Genomic DNA, 17,946 nt, shown 5'->3' with positions numbered 1-17,946 from the left:
ACACTCTGGTGTTTTTTTGTTTTGTTTTGTTTTTTCTGCGTCCTTTTTAAGAGAAAGGTGATGCTGAGCCAGAGAGTCCAGACAATGGCACCTCAAATACATCGTAAGTCTCTTTGCTGTTTCTATCTTAGGTGACTGTTCTTTAATATGTCTGTACTATGAAACCATGCATGGAAATAATAATGAAAGCAATCCTGTGACTCTTTTTCATGATAATGGTTTTTTAAATGTGTTTGGATACAATGCATTTTGAGGTCTTTCTTGTGCTTTAGCAATAATAAGAGTCAGCTCAGAACTGCGAATGCTCCTCTTTTTAAAGTAGAAATGTAATGAGATTGAGGGTGTGTATTAGAGAGAGGAAGGAAGATAAACCCTTTAGAATTTGCTTAAAGAATTTCAGAACTGTCACAAATAATTGCACAACTTTTCACATGTGCAGGGTATAGTCTGTCCTCACACCTATATAGTACCCGTGCCAATTTAAAGCCTGCTATCAGCAAGCTCACCTCTGAATGATGTGAAAAATATTTCTGGAATCTCAAGAGTTTGAGTTAATAAACATAGGTTTAAAAAGATAAGAAAGAGCACTTGTGAACATGTATTCTTCACATTTTGTCTTTTTCCTCTCAATACTCAAGGAATCCAAATATGTTTTAATGATTAATTCCATGCCAGATTTATATGCCAAAGTCTAAATAAAACAATTCACAAGCTAACAAATTATTTCAGCTCCACAGGAACCAGTAACAGGTTTACTTCTTTAAAAAAATCTTTATTTTTATCACTTCTGAGAGGCTAGATATGTTTTTATCTTATAAGACAGCTTTGTGAATTTGCCTGCATGGACCAGTATTATTATTACCAAGAACTTTAAGTGTTATTGATTAGAAATGACTGTGATATATTATTGACTTATTTTGTCTAGGGTCTATTTCTCAGACTGGAAAGATCCTTTGGCTTGTATATGATAGCTATAATATCTCATAAAGGATATGATTACATGTTTTGCTTTCTTAGTACATTACCCTAAAAGTTGTAACTAGTTACACCTTTCTTTTAATGATACATAATGAATGTGAATAGTTTTAGATGAGAGAATACTTTTTAATTTTTTAATGCTTATACTCTAAAATGTGATAGGAAAAAGAGTTTTAATGCCATCTGGAGGCTTTCTAGAGAACTGAAAAGAGTGGAAACATTTAGAAATTTAGTTCTTTTAAGTAACATTTGAGACTAGCACCTAGAATGCATATGTACCTAGAATGTAATTCATTGAGGAGTAAGTTATATTTTTTATAAATCATTTAATAAAAATGTTAATTATCATAGAAATAAAAATTCCAAATTCTTGTTATCAAAATCACTTTAAAAACAAAGAAAGATACAGAATATGTTAGAAAGCTACAGGCATCCTGCATTTAAAAAGCTTCAGTAGATACTAATTTTGTTAATGCAATTTGATGCACATTCTGTTACACATTTCTAAAAACTTTATTCTCTAAAATGATTTGTTTCCATAACTCAGTACTTTTTAAAAATAAATATGTTGTCTGAGGAATTACTTTGAAAGCCTCTGGAGACGTGAGAATAGTGAATGCTTGACACATCACCCACGTTCCTATCTCTTTGAGCTAACCAGTTCCTTAGTGATCTGCTCCACATCCTGCCTCTTGAAATAGCAGAAATGAAGTCTGAGATTGCAAAGATCTCTCTTAAAAGTGGAGAGTGGTGAATTAGAGCCTCTCAAAGGGTCCTCTAACCGTGGTGCTGTTATAATTAGCAAGAGAAGCAGTGCATTATGAATAAAGAGCAAGGATTCAAGACACCTTAGTTTTGTGGAGCATTTTGCAGTCTTCATGTGGTATCTTATTTGAGCATAATTTAGTGGCCAGATAGGTATAGCAGGGACATTGTCCTTCTATTTATTACACATGAGGAAACTTAATGTATATTAGTGGAAAACTAGGACACAAGTTTTTAGATATTTTGTGTCTCCCTCCCACCTGTCCCCCCATTTACCATACTGATAGGTCACTGAATCTTAGGAGACCTACAAAAGCCATGAGAGACAATCAGACAGATCCACTAGGCCTGGCTGGCCTGTTAAGGCTAAGTGCATTGCTTTGCTTGGACTATCATAACTGGGTGCCTTAAATAACAGAAATTTATTATGCACTTCTGGAAGCTAGACATGCAAGGTAAGTCAGCATGGTTGGTTTGCTCTCAAAGAAGGATCTGTTCCAGACCTTGTTCATGATCATCTTTTTCCTGTGCCTCTTTACATCATCTTTATGAAACTTCGAACATCCAAAGTTTCCCTTTTTATAAGAATACCAGTTATTTAGATTAGTACTCACCCTAGTAGCCTCATTTTAGCTTGGTTACCTCTGTAAGGACCCTTCCTCCATAAAGGGAATTCTAGAGGCTAGGACTTCAACATGTAGAGTTGAGGATGGAAAATTCAATCCTTAACATTTAGAGTAAGAACTATCAAAATGATTCAGAGGTCAGGTCAGCAGAGCCAGGAGTATACAGATGCCAGAAAATAAAGATGGAAAAGAGAGAGAGAACCTAAGTAAAATAAACCCCAAATTATGAACTCCCTAGTAGCTGAAAGGATTGAAGCTGAATAAAGTAAACTACAGATAATATACAGGCAAGGCAAAAGGAAAATATCTCTTTCACACCTGTGGTTTGGTGAATCAGAGTTGGCTTCAATAATACCTATACATTTCCTCTGTCTGTGTATAATTCCATGATTCTGTGAGTCACTGTGAGTCCACTGTATGGATTTAATTTGTAGTATAAAGTTGGGAGTCCCTAGACAGAATTCATTTCCAGAAGAAGCATCTTTCCTTGTTGGCCTCTTTTAAACAGGGAATTAACCATAAATTTTAGACAGTCATTGGCTGGTCATCCTGGATAACAGCTGAGGATTCCTTCAGAGTATATTTCTCAAAAGTCCCATGAGTATTAAAAAAGGTGAAAAGTACAGTGTTTTTTTTTTTTTTTTTTTTTTTTTTACCATTTATTTATTCATGCTTATAGACCTGAAGTACAGGCCAGATTTGTGGTGGGTAAGAGGTTTCAACAGAAACAGAGTGGGGAGCAGAACAGGTAGATTGACAAAGTACACTGCTGACGGTAGCAGTGGGCGGGTCAGAAGAGATCTGCCACGCCTTCTGGGTCAGCTCCCTGACCGGGGATTGAACTCATGCTTCAGTGGCTTCAGAGAGCTTGTTAATGCTGTGTTTTAACCCATTGCGCCACCAGGGAGAGCCCGTACAGTGTATTCTTAATCTCCAAAATCTCATAAATTAGAATGTAGAGGGTACCAGTTATGTTAATGAGAGGAGTGTTTCTATTGAATTAATTCTCCAGAAGAGAAGCATTGTAAGTTCTCACAAATAGGTTTAAAAAAAAAAAAAACTGTTTGAAGGCACTAGAGGCTACGAAAAAAAGCAGGGAATGTTGGGAATTTGATCCTAGGAATAAGCAAATTGGATTGGGTGAGATCTACATTTAAACAGCTTTCCTCCTGAGGCTCCTGCCCAATCCACAATGAACTAGTTACTTCCCTGTCATAGAGCAACTAGCTCTTTGTCATAGTCATAGAGGCTTGAAGCTTCAGAAATGAGTTCACTATTTCCAGAGTGGCTAGAATTTAAGGAAGGTAATTCCAGAAAGGAGGGAGGCAAAAGAGAGTTCCAATTCTGTATATAAATTCACCTTAATCCCTGGAGACTCCTAACCTGCATGTCTATGGGGCAAAGGCAGACATGAGATGCCTATAATCCCAATGAAAGACAATATGTAAACAACTGATTAGACTGAGCAGAGAATTCAGCGGCTGCCTGCTGTCTACAACTACTGCCTTTAGAGTTTGGAATTTGAACCTCACCAAACAGAGAGGCTTAGTACACACCTTGGATTTTCTTTTGAAACCTCAAAATGTTTGTGCCTTAGGAATGAAGAACTCATCGTAAAACTAAGAGCAAAGTACAAATATAGTTAAGCTTCACATGTTTGAAGATATCAATTAGCAATTTAGTTGCCTGATAGAACAGAAAAATCAGCATAATATATAGTTCACAATACTCATTTTCTAATCAAAAATTAAAGGTGTGTGAAGAATAGGAAGCTGTGGTCTATAGTCCAGAAAAATAGTCATTATACTAGACTTAGAGATAACCTCTGTGTTGGAATTGTCAGACATGCCTCTTTGGAGACATGCCTGTTTAGCTCTTCTGCCTGTTTTTTTTGTTTGTTTGTTTGTTTCTTTTATTGAGTTGCATTCTTTCTCTATATGTGTTGGATATCAGTCCACATTCAGTAGGGTATCCTTTTATTTTATTGATCATTCCTTTCACTTCACTGAAACTTTTTAGTTTGATGTAATCCCATTTGTTTATATTTGCTTTTGCTTCTCATGCCAATCGCAATGAGTCCCCAAAGACATTGCTGAAGACAGTGCCATGGAGTGTGTCTGTCTCAGCATGAAACTGGAAACTACTAAGAGAATCTAATGAAAATTCTAGAAGTGAAAAATAAAATATTTTGCTTGACATACTTAACTGAAGAACATAAATGATCAAATAAAAAGGATAAGTAAACTTAAATTCAGATCAATAATAATTATATAAGAACAATGAGAGTAAAGATTTAAAGACAATGAGCAGAGCCTCAGTGAATCATCGGTCAATATCAAGAAGTAATTTTGGTAGAAAAATTCAAGAAAGTATGGGACTCTGACATTATTGAACACATAGCAAGTGTAGATGCAAAATCTTATCAAATGCATGTGAAGCATTCTCTAAGGTAGACTTTGTTGTGGATACTAAAAGAAGTACCAGTAAATTTCATAAAATTAAAAGTATACAGCATATGTTTTATGGTCACAGCATAATTACATTACAGGTAAGAAGTAATAAAACAAAACTTCTAGAAAATCCTAGTAATTGAGAGTCAAATAACATTTCTAGGTTATCTTTGAGCTCAAAAATATATAACAAGAGAAATTAAAAGTTCATTTTAATTGAGTGAAAATGAAAGTATAATTTATGAAACTATATAGACTTGCTAAAACACCAACCACCACAAAAGGGGCAAATGTATAGCCATATATGTTCATATTATAAAAAATAAATGGTTCTTCAAGAACTTATGTTGTCATTTTGAGGTTAAAAGTAAAGAAGAAATTAAATAATTAGGAAGAAATACATTTTAATAAAATTAGAAATAGAAGTTAACAAACAATAGAAAAACATTAATGAAATCAAAATTTGGTTTTTTTAAAAGACTTATCAAATTAACAAAATGCTGACAAGACTGATCAAGAGAAAAGAGGAAAAATAAATCACCAATATTAACACTGAAAGCACATGTACATCCTACAGAAATATAAATAATAACTATAGATTTTTAAATTATACCCAGCTTATTTTACAACTTAAATGAAATAGCCAATTCCCTTTGAAAAATGTAACCACACTGCCACAGAGATCTGAATGACTCTAATACTAAAGAAATGACCCTATTGCTCTTAAAGACCTGATGTTGTCATCTAGTCAGTAAGACAAGCAATTTAACAGATTAATTAAAATAAAAATTCTATTGTTAAAATGCTAGGTATTTATAATAAAACAGAGTGCTATGATAAAAAATTTCTAGGAGGAACCAAATTTTAAAATGTTGTTCACAAGACACAAATGACCAGTAAGAACCAGACCTCCTAAGAGAACAATTTATCAAAGAGTAGTGAGCAGAGGTCTTGGGGCAAGAAGAAAAGTGGTATGATTCAGAAGCCGGAAGTATGCAGTAGTATCTGGCAAAGAAACTAAGAACTTGATCCTTTATTAAACTCTTTTGCATGGGAATGTGTGTTATAAATCTTTACCTCCCACTGGATATTAAACAACTTATGAGAAAAAATGATATCATACTCATATGTCATTGCCAATAGTGTCAAGTATGCTTTATATAGGATAGGTAACTAAGAAATATTAGTTGAAATTGTATTTATTTAAATATGCTATGGATTCCAGTTGTATACATGGAAGGACAAAACTGCTGTGTCTCCAAAAAACTTAGTAATTCATTGAATTGTTTATTATTTACGAACACTGTGCTAAGCCATCTAAACATATTTATTTCTTTGTGGCTTACCAAAAAAAGAAGATTTTTTTTTTAATTTTTAGAGAAATGTTTATACCAATGAAACAGCAACCAATCAACTATCATTCTTAGATAAACTCTCAGAGATTAGAAATGGGTTAAAAGATACCCTATTCACTACAACCTTAAAACCTTATGCAATGGGTTGGTATATCCTGATACCAGAATTAGATATAAAGCCAATATCCCTCATAAATATTACAAAATTTCTTAACAGTATATTAGCATGTATAATCCAGTGTTGTATGAAAGAGTTCTATCAGAGGAATTCATGATTGATTTAACATTAGAAAGTTAATTAATGCAAACCACCATGTTAATAGAATAAAAGAGGAACATCATATGATCCTTAGCTGTAGGAAGCTCATTTGGCATAATTCAACACCCATTCATGAAATAAAAGTTTTTTAACAAACTAGGACAAGAAGAGAATTTATTCAGTCTGATAAAGGACATCTACAAGAAACCTGCTACTAACATATTTAATAGTGAAACATAAAATGTCTTAGGATGGTAGTTTGTTAAGATCAAGAACATAGCAATGATATTTGCTTTTATCTCTATTAAAAATTGTACTGGAGGCTGTACTCAGTTTAACAGGCAAAACACACATACACACACACATATATAGATACAGATTGAAATGAATGATTGTAGAGACAATACTAAAAAATCTAATAAGAATTAGTAAATCAATTTGGTAAGATCAGTGTACAAAAATCAATTGTATTATATTAGTTATAAGCAATTGGAAACTGTAATTTTAAAAATGCCATTTATGGCATAAAATATGTAATGAATTTAGCAAGTCATGTAAGTACAAACTATAAAACTTTGATGAGAAAAATTTAAGGCCTAACTAAATAGAGAGAAGTTCCTAAATTGAAAGATTCAATGATGGTAGTAAGTCAATTTTTTTTTTTCTTATTGCATCTATAGATTCAATCCTATGCTGATCAAAAAGGTCAGGAGGACCATTTGTAGAAAATGGCAAGCTGATGCTAAAATCTTTACAGAAAAGCAAAATAGCAGAACAGTCTTAAGAAAAGCAAGGTTAGGGCCCTCCCTGGTAGCACTGCAAGCTAGCTGCATCGCTTCAGTGCGAGTTCAGTCCCCATCCTGGAGGTGACCCATATGGCATGGCAGACCTCTCCTGCCTCACCCACTGCTCCCTCAGCAGTGTACTTCATCCATCTACCTGTTCTGCACCCTACTTTGTCTCTGGTGAAGCCTCTCACCCCCCCCCATATCTCTGGCCTGTACCCCAGTTCTATATGAATAGATAAATAGATCTTTAAAAAAGAAGAAGAAGAAGAAGAGCAAGGTTACAGCCCTAAATACAAAACTATAAAACTCCTGTAAAATAACACAGGAGAACCTAGCTATCCTGGGTATGGTGGTAATTTTTTGGTATAACACCAAAGACATGAGAGAAGTAATTGATAAGCTGGACTTCATTAAAACTTAAAAACTTCTGCTCTGTAAAAGATGATGTTAAGAGAATAAAAAGAAAAGCCATAGACAGGAAGAAAAAATAAACTAAGAACTCTTAAAACCCAACAATAAAAAAAGCAAACAACTTAATTAAAATAAAAAGTAGATGAGAGACCTTTAGAGGCATCTCATAAAGGAATACATACAGATGGCAACTAAATATATGCAAATATGTCCCACATTATATGCCATCATGGGAACGCAAATCAAAGCAAAGGAGTACCATTACACTAGTAGTAGAGTGGTCAGTGCTCAGATACAGCAGCTTTATACGCTGTGCGAATGTGGAACTACAGGGCTCTCTTTTGTTGCTGGGCGGCAATGCAAAATGGCACAGCCACTTTGGAAGGTAGATTGGCTATTTATTACAAGGCTTACTCTTGCCCTGTGATACAGCAATTGTGCTCCATGATGTATACCCAGAGTTGGTCAAGGTATATGTCCACACAAAAACTTGCACATGAATATTTATATCAGCTTATTCATAACTTTCAAATCTTGGATGCAACCAAGATTTCCTTTACAAAGTAGAGGAACAACTATGTACCAGCCAGCTCATGGAATATTATTCAGTGCTAAAAGGATGTGAACCATCAAGTCATGAAATGCGATGGAGGAAATTAAATACATATTACTACTGAGAAATGGTAACCTGAAAAGGCCACATACTATATGATTCCAACTGTGTAACACTCTGGAAAAGACAAAACCATACAGATCGAAAAAGCCCAGTGCTTTTCAGGAATAGGGAGGTGGAAAGACAAAAAGGTGGCTCACAAAGGATCTTTTTTGGGCAATGAATAAAGTATGATTCTGTAGTGTTGGAACATATTGGATGAACACACTGGTTAGTCCAAACTATAAAATATAGAATAACAGGCCCTCCCTGGTGGCACAGCGGGTTAAAGCACAGCACTGAGAATCTAAAGCCGCTTCCTCATGAGTTCGATTCCCACCTGCCCTGGAAGTGACCACATGGCGTGGCAGACCTCTCCTGACCCGCCCGCTGCTCCCCTCAGCAGTGTACTTCGTCGATCTGCCTGTTCTGTTCCCCGCTCTGTCTCTGGTGAAGCCTCTCACCGCCCCTGAGCCTCTGGCCTGTACCCCAGTTCTGTATGCACAAATAAAGTAAAATTTAAAAAAAAAATATATATATATATATATATATATATATATATATATACACACAATAACAAGAACTAGCTCTAATTTAAACTGTGGGTTTTGGGGTTTTGGATGATTGTGATGTGTCACTAAAGGTTCATCAGTTGTACAAATGTACCATTTGGGTGGGGAAAATGTTGATAATGGGGGAGGGGCATGTTGTGAATGTGTAGGTACAAGGACTATATGAGCAATCTCTGTACAGTCCCCTCAAGTTTGCTGTGAACCTACTATAAAAAAAATCAACTTAAGAAACTTAAGTTTTCAACAGCATGAATACATTCCATTCAAACATTTATGTTAAACAAAAGAAGCCACACATAGAAGAGTACATGATGTAAAATTTCGATTTATATGAAAGTAAAGAAATTGGCAAAATCTGTGTGATAGAATTTGGAAGAGAGTTTGTTATGAGGGCCGAGGGTCTTATTTGGAAGGGGCATGCTGACACTTCTAGAGCAGTGGAAGTGTTTTTAAACACTATCTTTTTAAAAACAAACAAACAAACAAAAAATGGATTTATTTATGCATACAAGAACTGGGGTATAGGCCAAACGTGTGGGAGGTGAGAGGATTCACTAGAGACAGAGTGGGGAGCATAACAGGCAGATGTACTGAAATACACTGCTGAGGGGAACAGAGAGCAGGTCAGAAGAGGTCTGCTGTGCCTTGTGGGTCAGCTTCCTGGCCAGGGATCAAACTTGTGCTGCAGTGGCTGTGGTAGCTTGATAATATGTGTCTTCAACCTCTGCGCCATCAAGTAAGCCCAAATGTTCTCTCTCTTAATTTGAACTAAGTAATAAGGATGTGCACATTTATCAAAACTTCTTGAATTTTACATTGAAGTTTTGTACATTTTATCATACATAAATGTTTACCTCAATTGTAAAAACATTTACAGAAATGATAAAAATACTTATGTGTCTCATTTCCACCTGATAATAATCAAAATTAACTTGTTTTGAGCACTTAACTAGTGTTGGTAGTAGCACTTAATGTTTGCTGCCTCAACTTCATTCAAAAAAATCCCTTAATACCCTATTTTAAAGACTAAAAACAAAAGGCTTTATATTGGTTGAAGTGACAGAAACTGGTTTTTTTGTTTGTTTGTTTGTTTGTTTTTAAAGATTTATTTATTTGTACAGAACAGGGGTACAGGCCAGAGATGCGGAGGGTGAGAGAATTCACCAGAGACAGAGCGGGGAGCAGAACAGGCAGATCGATGAAGTACACTGCTGAGGGGAGCAGCGGGTGGGTCAGGAGAGGTCTGCCACGCCATGTGGTCACCTCCGGGGCAGGCGGGAATCGAACTCATGAGGAAATGGCTTTAGCTTCTCAGTGCAGTGCTTTAACCCGCTGCGCCACCAGGGAGGGCCTTGTTTGTTTGTTTTTTAATGTATTTATTTTTGACTGAGGTACCATTGGGATATCCCCATCAGGTATTACCACCAGAGTGCCTCCATCACCAACCACCCATGCTCCACCTCCACAGACCATTATGCTCTCTCCTTCCTCCCTGTTCCTTGCCCTCCTCCTCTCTTCCCTCTTGGTGTGACTCAGTTCTGTAGTCAATTATCCAGGGTTAGTTTTCAGCTTGTCTTTTTCTGACTATTACTTTAGTGACTTTGTATTCCACATATTAGTGGCCCTACATGTTAGTAGCTCCATCTGGTATTTCTCTTTCTGATTTGTTTCATTTAGCATAGTCTTTTCAAGCTCCATCACTAGGATTTAAACCTAAGAGTCAGACATAGGAAGCCAGCATCTTAATTAGTCTTTTAACTAGCAGTGCCGCATTCTACTGTCAAGCTTTACAACTCTTCTGTAGTTGTTCTGGAGGTAAAAACCATCCCAGGAAGAGACTGAAGTCAAGAGAAGACTATCCTGAAATCCTATAGATTATAATCTGTCCTAAATGAGCAAGTGAAGATTTCTAAAATACTGTGTAGGCCACAAATTGGCCACACTGTACCTGCATAATCGCAATTTATCCACCACTGACAAATCTTTAGTCAGCAGTCTATTGCATAGGAAGATAGAAAAGTCCTATAGGAAGACCTTTCTATTTGTAAATGGCCCTCAATTGAACAAAGTAACTATAACTTCAAAGAATAAGTGAAGATTTAAAATGACCTTCATAAAGGAATGGGATTAAACCTAAGGAATTAAACTCTTGGGGGGGGAGGGGCGTGGGGGGAGACAGAAGGAAACTGGTTCAAGTATGTATGTTGTACAGTGAAATACTTAGAAGTCATTGTTAATTTAGACTTAACAAGAGTGTCCCATGAAAGGTTATTCTCCAAAGTTAACACACAGTGAGGTTAACATAGGGTATTTCCTATGAGGCGCTTGATAAAGTTATTACTGCTAATGTAATAATGTTCATTTGTGCTGATCAGAGCTTAATCAGAATTTTAATCTCTCCTTTAAAAAAATAACTGGAAGATTTAGAAGGGTTACAGGTGATAAAATAAAAGTTTGTGAAATGGGCTGTAAAGAAGAAAAGTTTGAGCTTTTCTTGAAACTTTCAGAAGTAGGGCCATAGAAAAAGGATACATGGCTTAACATTTCCCCAGTGAAGAGAAAATGGCCCAGAGGAGGCCAAAGAATTCACCTCCAACACTAACTTCGATCTTTAAGTGTCTTAAAAGACTTGGGTGTCATTGATTGGTGAAACACAGTAGGTCTAGATGATGCCCAAAGGTCCCTTCTAAGTGTGTGATGTGCAACTGAGTCATTTATAAAGATGAAAGTTAAGGCATGTTTATATCAGTGAAAGTGTTGGTCTATTCTTTGTGCAGGCTGCTATCACAAACTGCTATAAACTAGGAAGTTAATAAACAACAGAAATGTAGTTCTCACAGTTCTGGAGCCTGGGAATTCCGGAATTAAGGTGTTGGCAGATCCAGGGTGATGGGGATGTCCTGCTTCCTAACTGGCAGACAGCCGGCCTCCCTGTATCCTCACAGGGCACAGCAGAGAGAGGCGGGAGCTCTCTGGTTTCTTTTATTCTAAGGGCACTTATCCCATTCATGAGGGTTTTACCCTTATGGCCTAATTACCTCCCAAAAACCTCACCTCCTATTACCATCACATTAGGGTTAAAATTTCAACCTGAGAATTGGGAGGGGCAGAGGAGGGAAGAATGGGGAAGGACACAAGCACGCAGTCCGTAATAGTATTCAGCATAAATTTCTCGTGCCCATTGTGGAATTACCTTGGAAATTGTTAACTATGCAAAAAAAAAAATACAGATGAATAAGCGAATGCTAAATATATTTAAAAAAATGTGTATTTATGCATGTTCATGTAATAATAAGTTTACATTATTATACTAGGTTCTAGAAGTTGAGAGATCAAAGTCAATTTGAGAACTGTTACAGAAAGAAGTTGGTTGTTTTTTGTTTTTGTTTTTTTTTTCAGAGAAGTTTGAAACCTTCCTGATATTTATTTTGGCCATAGTGATCTACATTTAAAATGATGAACTGTGGCTGTTCTTTTAGTCTAGGAGATGTCTATTCCCAAAAGGCTTCCTTCCTGTATCTGTTTTAGTAATTTGCTGGGATCCTGTCTGCTTAAAAAATGAGAAACTTAGTGTACAGCCTTTGCCTGGAGAAAATAAACCAGATCCTGTGTCTGCAACTCTTAGACAAGAATAAAAAGTAAAGTAAAGTAGGAAAGGCTTATAGGATTGTTTTGGGCCCTCATTATGTAGATTGAAGGCCTTCACGAGATGTGTGGACGAAGGAGACCTGGATATCAGTACCAGCACTCAGGGACTGGGATTGAGATGGTGCTGGGGGATGTTGTTAAAGGAGGAGAGCTGTGAGGAGGCTGTTCCAGTTTGACCGGGAGAGAAACTAGATTTTGCTGTAATATTGGTTTACTCTCCGGTTAGAACACCAGATGAACTCAAGAAAGGAGACTGGAAAGTATGTCATCACAGAACAAACTGCAAGCCTTACTGCCAAACGGGAGTCCCACAGTCCCAGAGGTTATAAAAGAGGACTGTCCAGCAAAGCTGGGGAGTCTGCTTGTCTGTCCCCTGCAGTACTTCCCTGGACTCACACACTCTCTTTCCTCTACACTGAGGCCCCTGGCAAACTTGCATCCACATCAGGGCTTCCCAGACTTTTTTTTTTTTTTTTTAATGGAATGGCTTTTATTGTTATTGTGGTAGAATATACATACTATAAAACTGATCACCTTAACCACTTTTAAGTATGTCTTTCATTAGTATCCAGTACACTCACATTGTTGTGCTACTATTACCAATAACTGCCCCTGAACTCCTTTATCTTTCAGAACTGAAACTCTATGCCCATTAATATGCCAAATCGTGTTTATAAATTCCCATAGTCTATAACTTCCCCTGGTTCCTTTACCCCACCTTCTGAAAAGTGCCCCTCTACATTCTGTCTCTATATTTTGCATATGTACCTCATTGATGTGGAATCATATGCTGTTTGTCCCTTTGTGACTGGTTTATTTTACTTAGCATATGACCTAGTGGTTTGTACATGCTGTCAGTAACATCGGCATTTCCTTCCTTCTACAGGCTGACTGGCATTCTGTTGCAAACCCATATATCTTGCCTATCCACTCTCTCACCAGAGGATACTTGGGTTGCTGTGCCTCTTTGGTTATTCTGTGTAATGTTGCTTGTAATGAGCATAGGTGTACAAATATCTCTTCAAGTTCCTGCTTCCAGTTATCCTGGGTTTGTACCCATCTCAAACTGTTTTGAGCAAAACGTAATTAGTCAGAAATACATTTACATCAGACCACTCCAGCCCCCAGAGTGTATTCACTGAAGCAAAAGTGTCACAAAACATTACCTACCATTATTCTGACATTTTCTATTCTTAATGTTTTTAAATGCAGGTCAGACCACACAAAATCACTTTTATTACCCAATGTTCACAATTAGGTTACTGACCAACTGACGAGATACTTTGTGCCAAAGGAATGCCCTATTTCTTGCCTTGTAAAAATAAGCTCCTCGGTCCTCCCAGGAGCTTTGAAAGGGAGTTCTTCTTTTCCCATGTTTACAGATTCAGAGACCAAGGTGGAAAGAGTTTAAGAAACTTGTCCAAGTTTTGCATCCAGAGAGTGTTCCCACTGAGAGCTGCCACAGGCCCTCTGTTTGGCCCCACTGCCAGAGTGGGGCTGGTCTGCGGGCACCCGGCAGTGCTCCCTCAGAACCTGGAAGCATTCCTGCAGAGTCAAGGAAAAGTCTAACCCAGAGCGTTCAGCACTCAGAAAATTGAAGACCTATTCAGAAGCTCAAAAAGTAGATACTGGGGATGTGTCACCCAGCAAGGGAATTCTTTCAGCCACCCCTAATCAGACCACATGAGCAACTGCATTCTTCACTTAATTATTAAGGTGGGCATAGTCTCTGGAAGTGAGTTGGCACTTTTGCAATGAGCTCTTCCAGTCTGCAGAGACATGAATTAATAAGCTTTAGCTACTCTATGTTCGCTGTAGCTTTAGCAGATGGCAATGTTTTTCTGAGGAGTCACTCGGGCTGTGGGAGAGTGTAGTAATTGCAGTGAGTAATCAATAAATATTACCTGACATTAACAGACTGATTAGGCTTCCTCCAAATGTTTTCTTTCATAAAGAGTCTTCATACCCTTGCATTGAAGCCTTGCCCACCATTTGGCACATAATACCTTTTCAATAAAAAATCATTAGTATGAATAAATGCATGCCGAATAACACAGGACGACAGGAACACATTGGCTGTGTTCTTTCCAAAATGCCATTGGCCAGGTTAGCTCTTTCTATTATACAGACTTTAATTAAGATACAAGCCTCCAAAATGCAGTTAGTATATTTACAAACCAAATTCACCCCCAGATCACAGATTCTCTTTGCACCCCACACTGCTCCTGCTCATCCTTCCTCTGGCAGCCTGATACCCTAATGCGCCTTCCCACTGATTAAGTATCTGTTCTGCGCCAGGCACTCTACTGGACATGTTGTCATCTTTAGTTCTCACAACAGTCCAACGAGGTGCATTTTTGCATTATTACATATCACATTACAGAAGAGAAATGTGTTGGTTCACGGAGGCTTTCAGAGCAAGCAGTGACATGGCAGGGTCTCTCTGAGGCATCAATTTAGGAGGTCTGGTGAAGGGACTGTAAAGTAAAAGAGATAGTAAGAGAAATCCTGCTTCTGAACAGGGGCCTGGTGTTCCCTAAAAGCCCTTACTGTCTGCCCTCCCTCCATGTTGTCAAGAGAATTGTGTCCTTGTACATTCTGGGAGGAGGCTTGGGGGAGGAGGCAAGGAGAAGCCTTTTCCAGGTGTGAGTGAAGTGGTATTTCTGCATAGTGATGGAGGTCTCAGAAGTAATAGAGGCTGGAGTCTACAATCACTCTGACACCCTAAATGGCTGGCAGAAGTAAAAGGGACAGCTTCTCAGCTTGGCCCACCTGCTCACTCACCTCAGAGGGCCTTCTGCTGTAGTGGTCACATGACCCCTCCAAAGCATGTAAAGTATTGAAATCTCTGCCCTCAAATTTCTACCACAGAGAATTCCACATCTACTTTTAGCTTCATAAATGAGCAAAATATGCAAAGGGACAAAAGATGAAGGAATAATAAGCAGGCAACCCAACTCTCACACACATGTACATACACTCACCTTTTAAGGTTAAAAAGACTATTCCTCACAAAACACTAGTTTGAAAGGAAACCTGAACTCCACTCTGGTGTTTGTTGCAGCATTGTTCACAATAGCCAGGATACAGAAATGATCTAAATGCCTCAGAACAAAAGAATGAACCAAGAAGATGTGGTAAATATGTGCAAAGGAATACTACTCAGTGGTGAAAAAGATAAACTCGTGCTATTTGTAGCAACATGGTTAGAGCTGCAAAGGATTATGCTACACAAAATAAGGCAGAAGGAGAAAGATAAAATACCAGGTGGGTTCATTAATCTGTGGAATATAGAGAAAACAAACAAAGGTATAGACAAAGATAAGCCCTGAAAGCTGACCATAGAAAATGAGGCATGCAGGAAGAGAGGGGAAGGGATGGAGAGAGGAGGCCGTGGGGAGAGCACAATGGACTATGTTGATGGAATGTGGGTGCTTTGGTGGTGAGGGAACTTTGGTGACCACATCTGAGGGAAGAAATCTTATGCTATCTAAAAATTAACAAGGATATAAGAAAAAGATAATTCATTAAAAATAAAGAAAAAGACCATTCTTGCTTTAAAATGAAAACTCCATGCTAAAACATCTCTTCAGAATAATACAAGTGTCAGTACAGCATGATAGATAAGTAACAAATATTGACTACTAAATAATGCATTCTAGAAATAGGGTAATGGTATAATAGGAAAGGACAGTTACACAGCGACAGCAGGAGTAAACTGAATAGAAATCTCCCTAGATCAAACCATTCTTTGAATCCCCAGAGCAGCATGAAACAGTAGAAGCCTGAGAATCTCCCTTTTTATGAAACCAAGACTCAGTTCACACAGGTAGTGTGGTCAAGCCAGCATGTTACTAAGTGAGGTCTGACTTGAACCCACTGTTTCTTCAGCCCTACTCAGAATACAAGCACCTGATGCTGTGTCCCAGTAAATCTAGTGCTGCTGGACTCCACTGCAGCCCAGAACACAAACACGCAAGGTGGAAGTGGCCAGATGGCAGGAAACCAGTGAGGAGTGATTGTTTCCTTTAGAAGTATGTTTAACACCCACTCTGGAAGATTGAGTTAGATTAATTGGCTTTTTAGGATGGGGGGGGAGTGTTATTTATATGCTTTTGGAATTTGGGGAAGTAAAAAGAATAATAAGCAGGATGAGACAAGGAAAACAACTGGTAGTTGTATAGAACTGTTAATCATAGAGCTTCACTTCTTCAAATAAAATAATGCTAATTTCATACATTCCCCAAAATGGTATAATCTAAAAACAGAGATCTTTGATAAAATAAATAAAAACCTTAAAGAAAACAGGATGGATTTTTTGTGGGTAAATATATAAAATATTTTAAGTATTATTCATTTAACCATCAAAAAAGTTTTATGGGATAATTATATAAATGGAGACATTCTCCTATTCTTTGACTTTTTTTTCCTATTAACAGTTTGGGCTAGGTCATGTGATACCTTCAAAATTTACTGAGCACTTACTACATGCTGGGTATTCTTCTAAGTACTGATGTCATTCTCACAGCTCCCTGGGATGGTTAAACTCATTACAGACAAGGGAAATGATGTACTGGGAGGGTGACTAGCTTGCCAGAGTCACAGAGACTAGTATACAACCAAGCTGAGATCTGAACTCAGTTGGACTACTCAGGCCAGGGCTTTAATCACACCTTTTGCAACCTCTATTTCAGCTATTAGACTTTAAAAATTCCTTAGATACTGACTATTAACATGTCTCTGAACAAGAGAAGAGAATTTCCTAGTTATGTATCACCCCAGGGTGTAGCTGGACTTTGGAAAATACACTTGAATTAATAATTAATATAATTAAGGTCTTTATTGTCTCTTTGAATGTCTTGAGCATATCAGTGCTTTTATTTTTCAAAATGTCCAAGAGGTGATCACTTTATTACATTTTGAAGTACACTTGAATTCTATTGTTTTTTCTAACTGTTACTAATCATGCTCAGTGTGAAACTTTAGTACCTCTGAAAATATTAGATTTGATGTTCAAATTTTGAAGAAAAGAATCAATAAAAACTAGAGTATTTCTATGATTTTGTTGTTGGACTATGTTCCTTTGTGTCCTGGGGAACAGTTTTGCAAGTTGTGGATTCAGGTGATGCTGGGTGAGACCTGCACCAGAGGTGGGTTTCTTCAGTGTCAGGATGTGGTATGCTCTGGGGAGCTTTCAGTAAAACTTTATGAGTCAAAAGTAAAGTAACGCCATGGGGAATGTAATACCTCGACAAAAAGCATTCAGAAAGAGCGGAATGGAAATTTCTCTTCTTCCAGGAGTTGTAAATGGATGTCTTTGTTGTTTTTCTATCCCTCTGTATTACCTCCAAACTAGGGTTGCCAGATAAAATATAAGACACCCAGTTAAATTTGAATTTCAGATTAACAAGGAGTAGTTTTTTAGTGTAAATATGCCCCCAT

The 17,946-nt window shown here is 37.4% G+C and overlaps 1 protein-coding gene across 1 annotated transcript in view; it reads left to right on the top strand.

The window, feature by feature from the left end:
* Positions 1-17,946, top strand: part of AFF3 (AF4/FMR2 family, member 3) — a 368,430-nt gene that overhangs the window by 227,550 nt on the left and 122,934 nt on the right. Inside the window, exon 9 of the mRNA XM_012727338.1 lies at positions 52-103. Coding sequence (XP_012582792.1) covers positions 52-103 — 52 coding nt within the window. The remainder of the gene's footprint in view (positions 1-51; positions 104-17,946) is intronic.

Source organism: Condylura cristata, unplaced genomic scaffold, assembly GCF_000260355.1.
Source record: "Condylura cristata isolate star-nosed mole 26May11 unplaced genomic scaffold, ConCri1.0 scaffold00020, whole genome shotgun sequence".
In the NCBI taxonomy this organism is placed as follows: Eukaryota; Metazoa; Chordata; class Mammalia; order Eulipotyphla; family Talpidae; genus Condylura; species Condylura cristata.
This window is presented reverse-complemented; position numbering and strand designations above follow the sequence as displayed.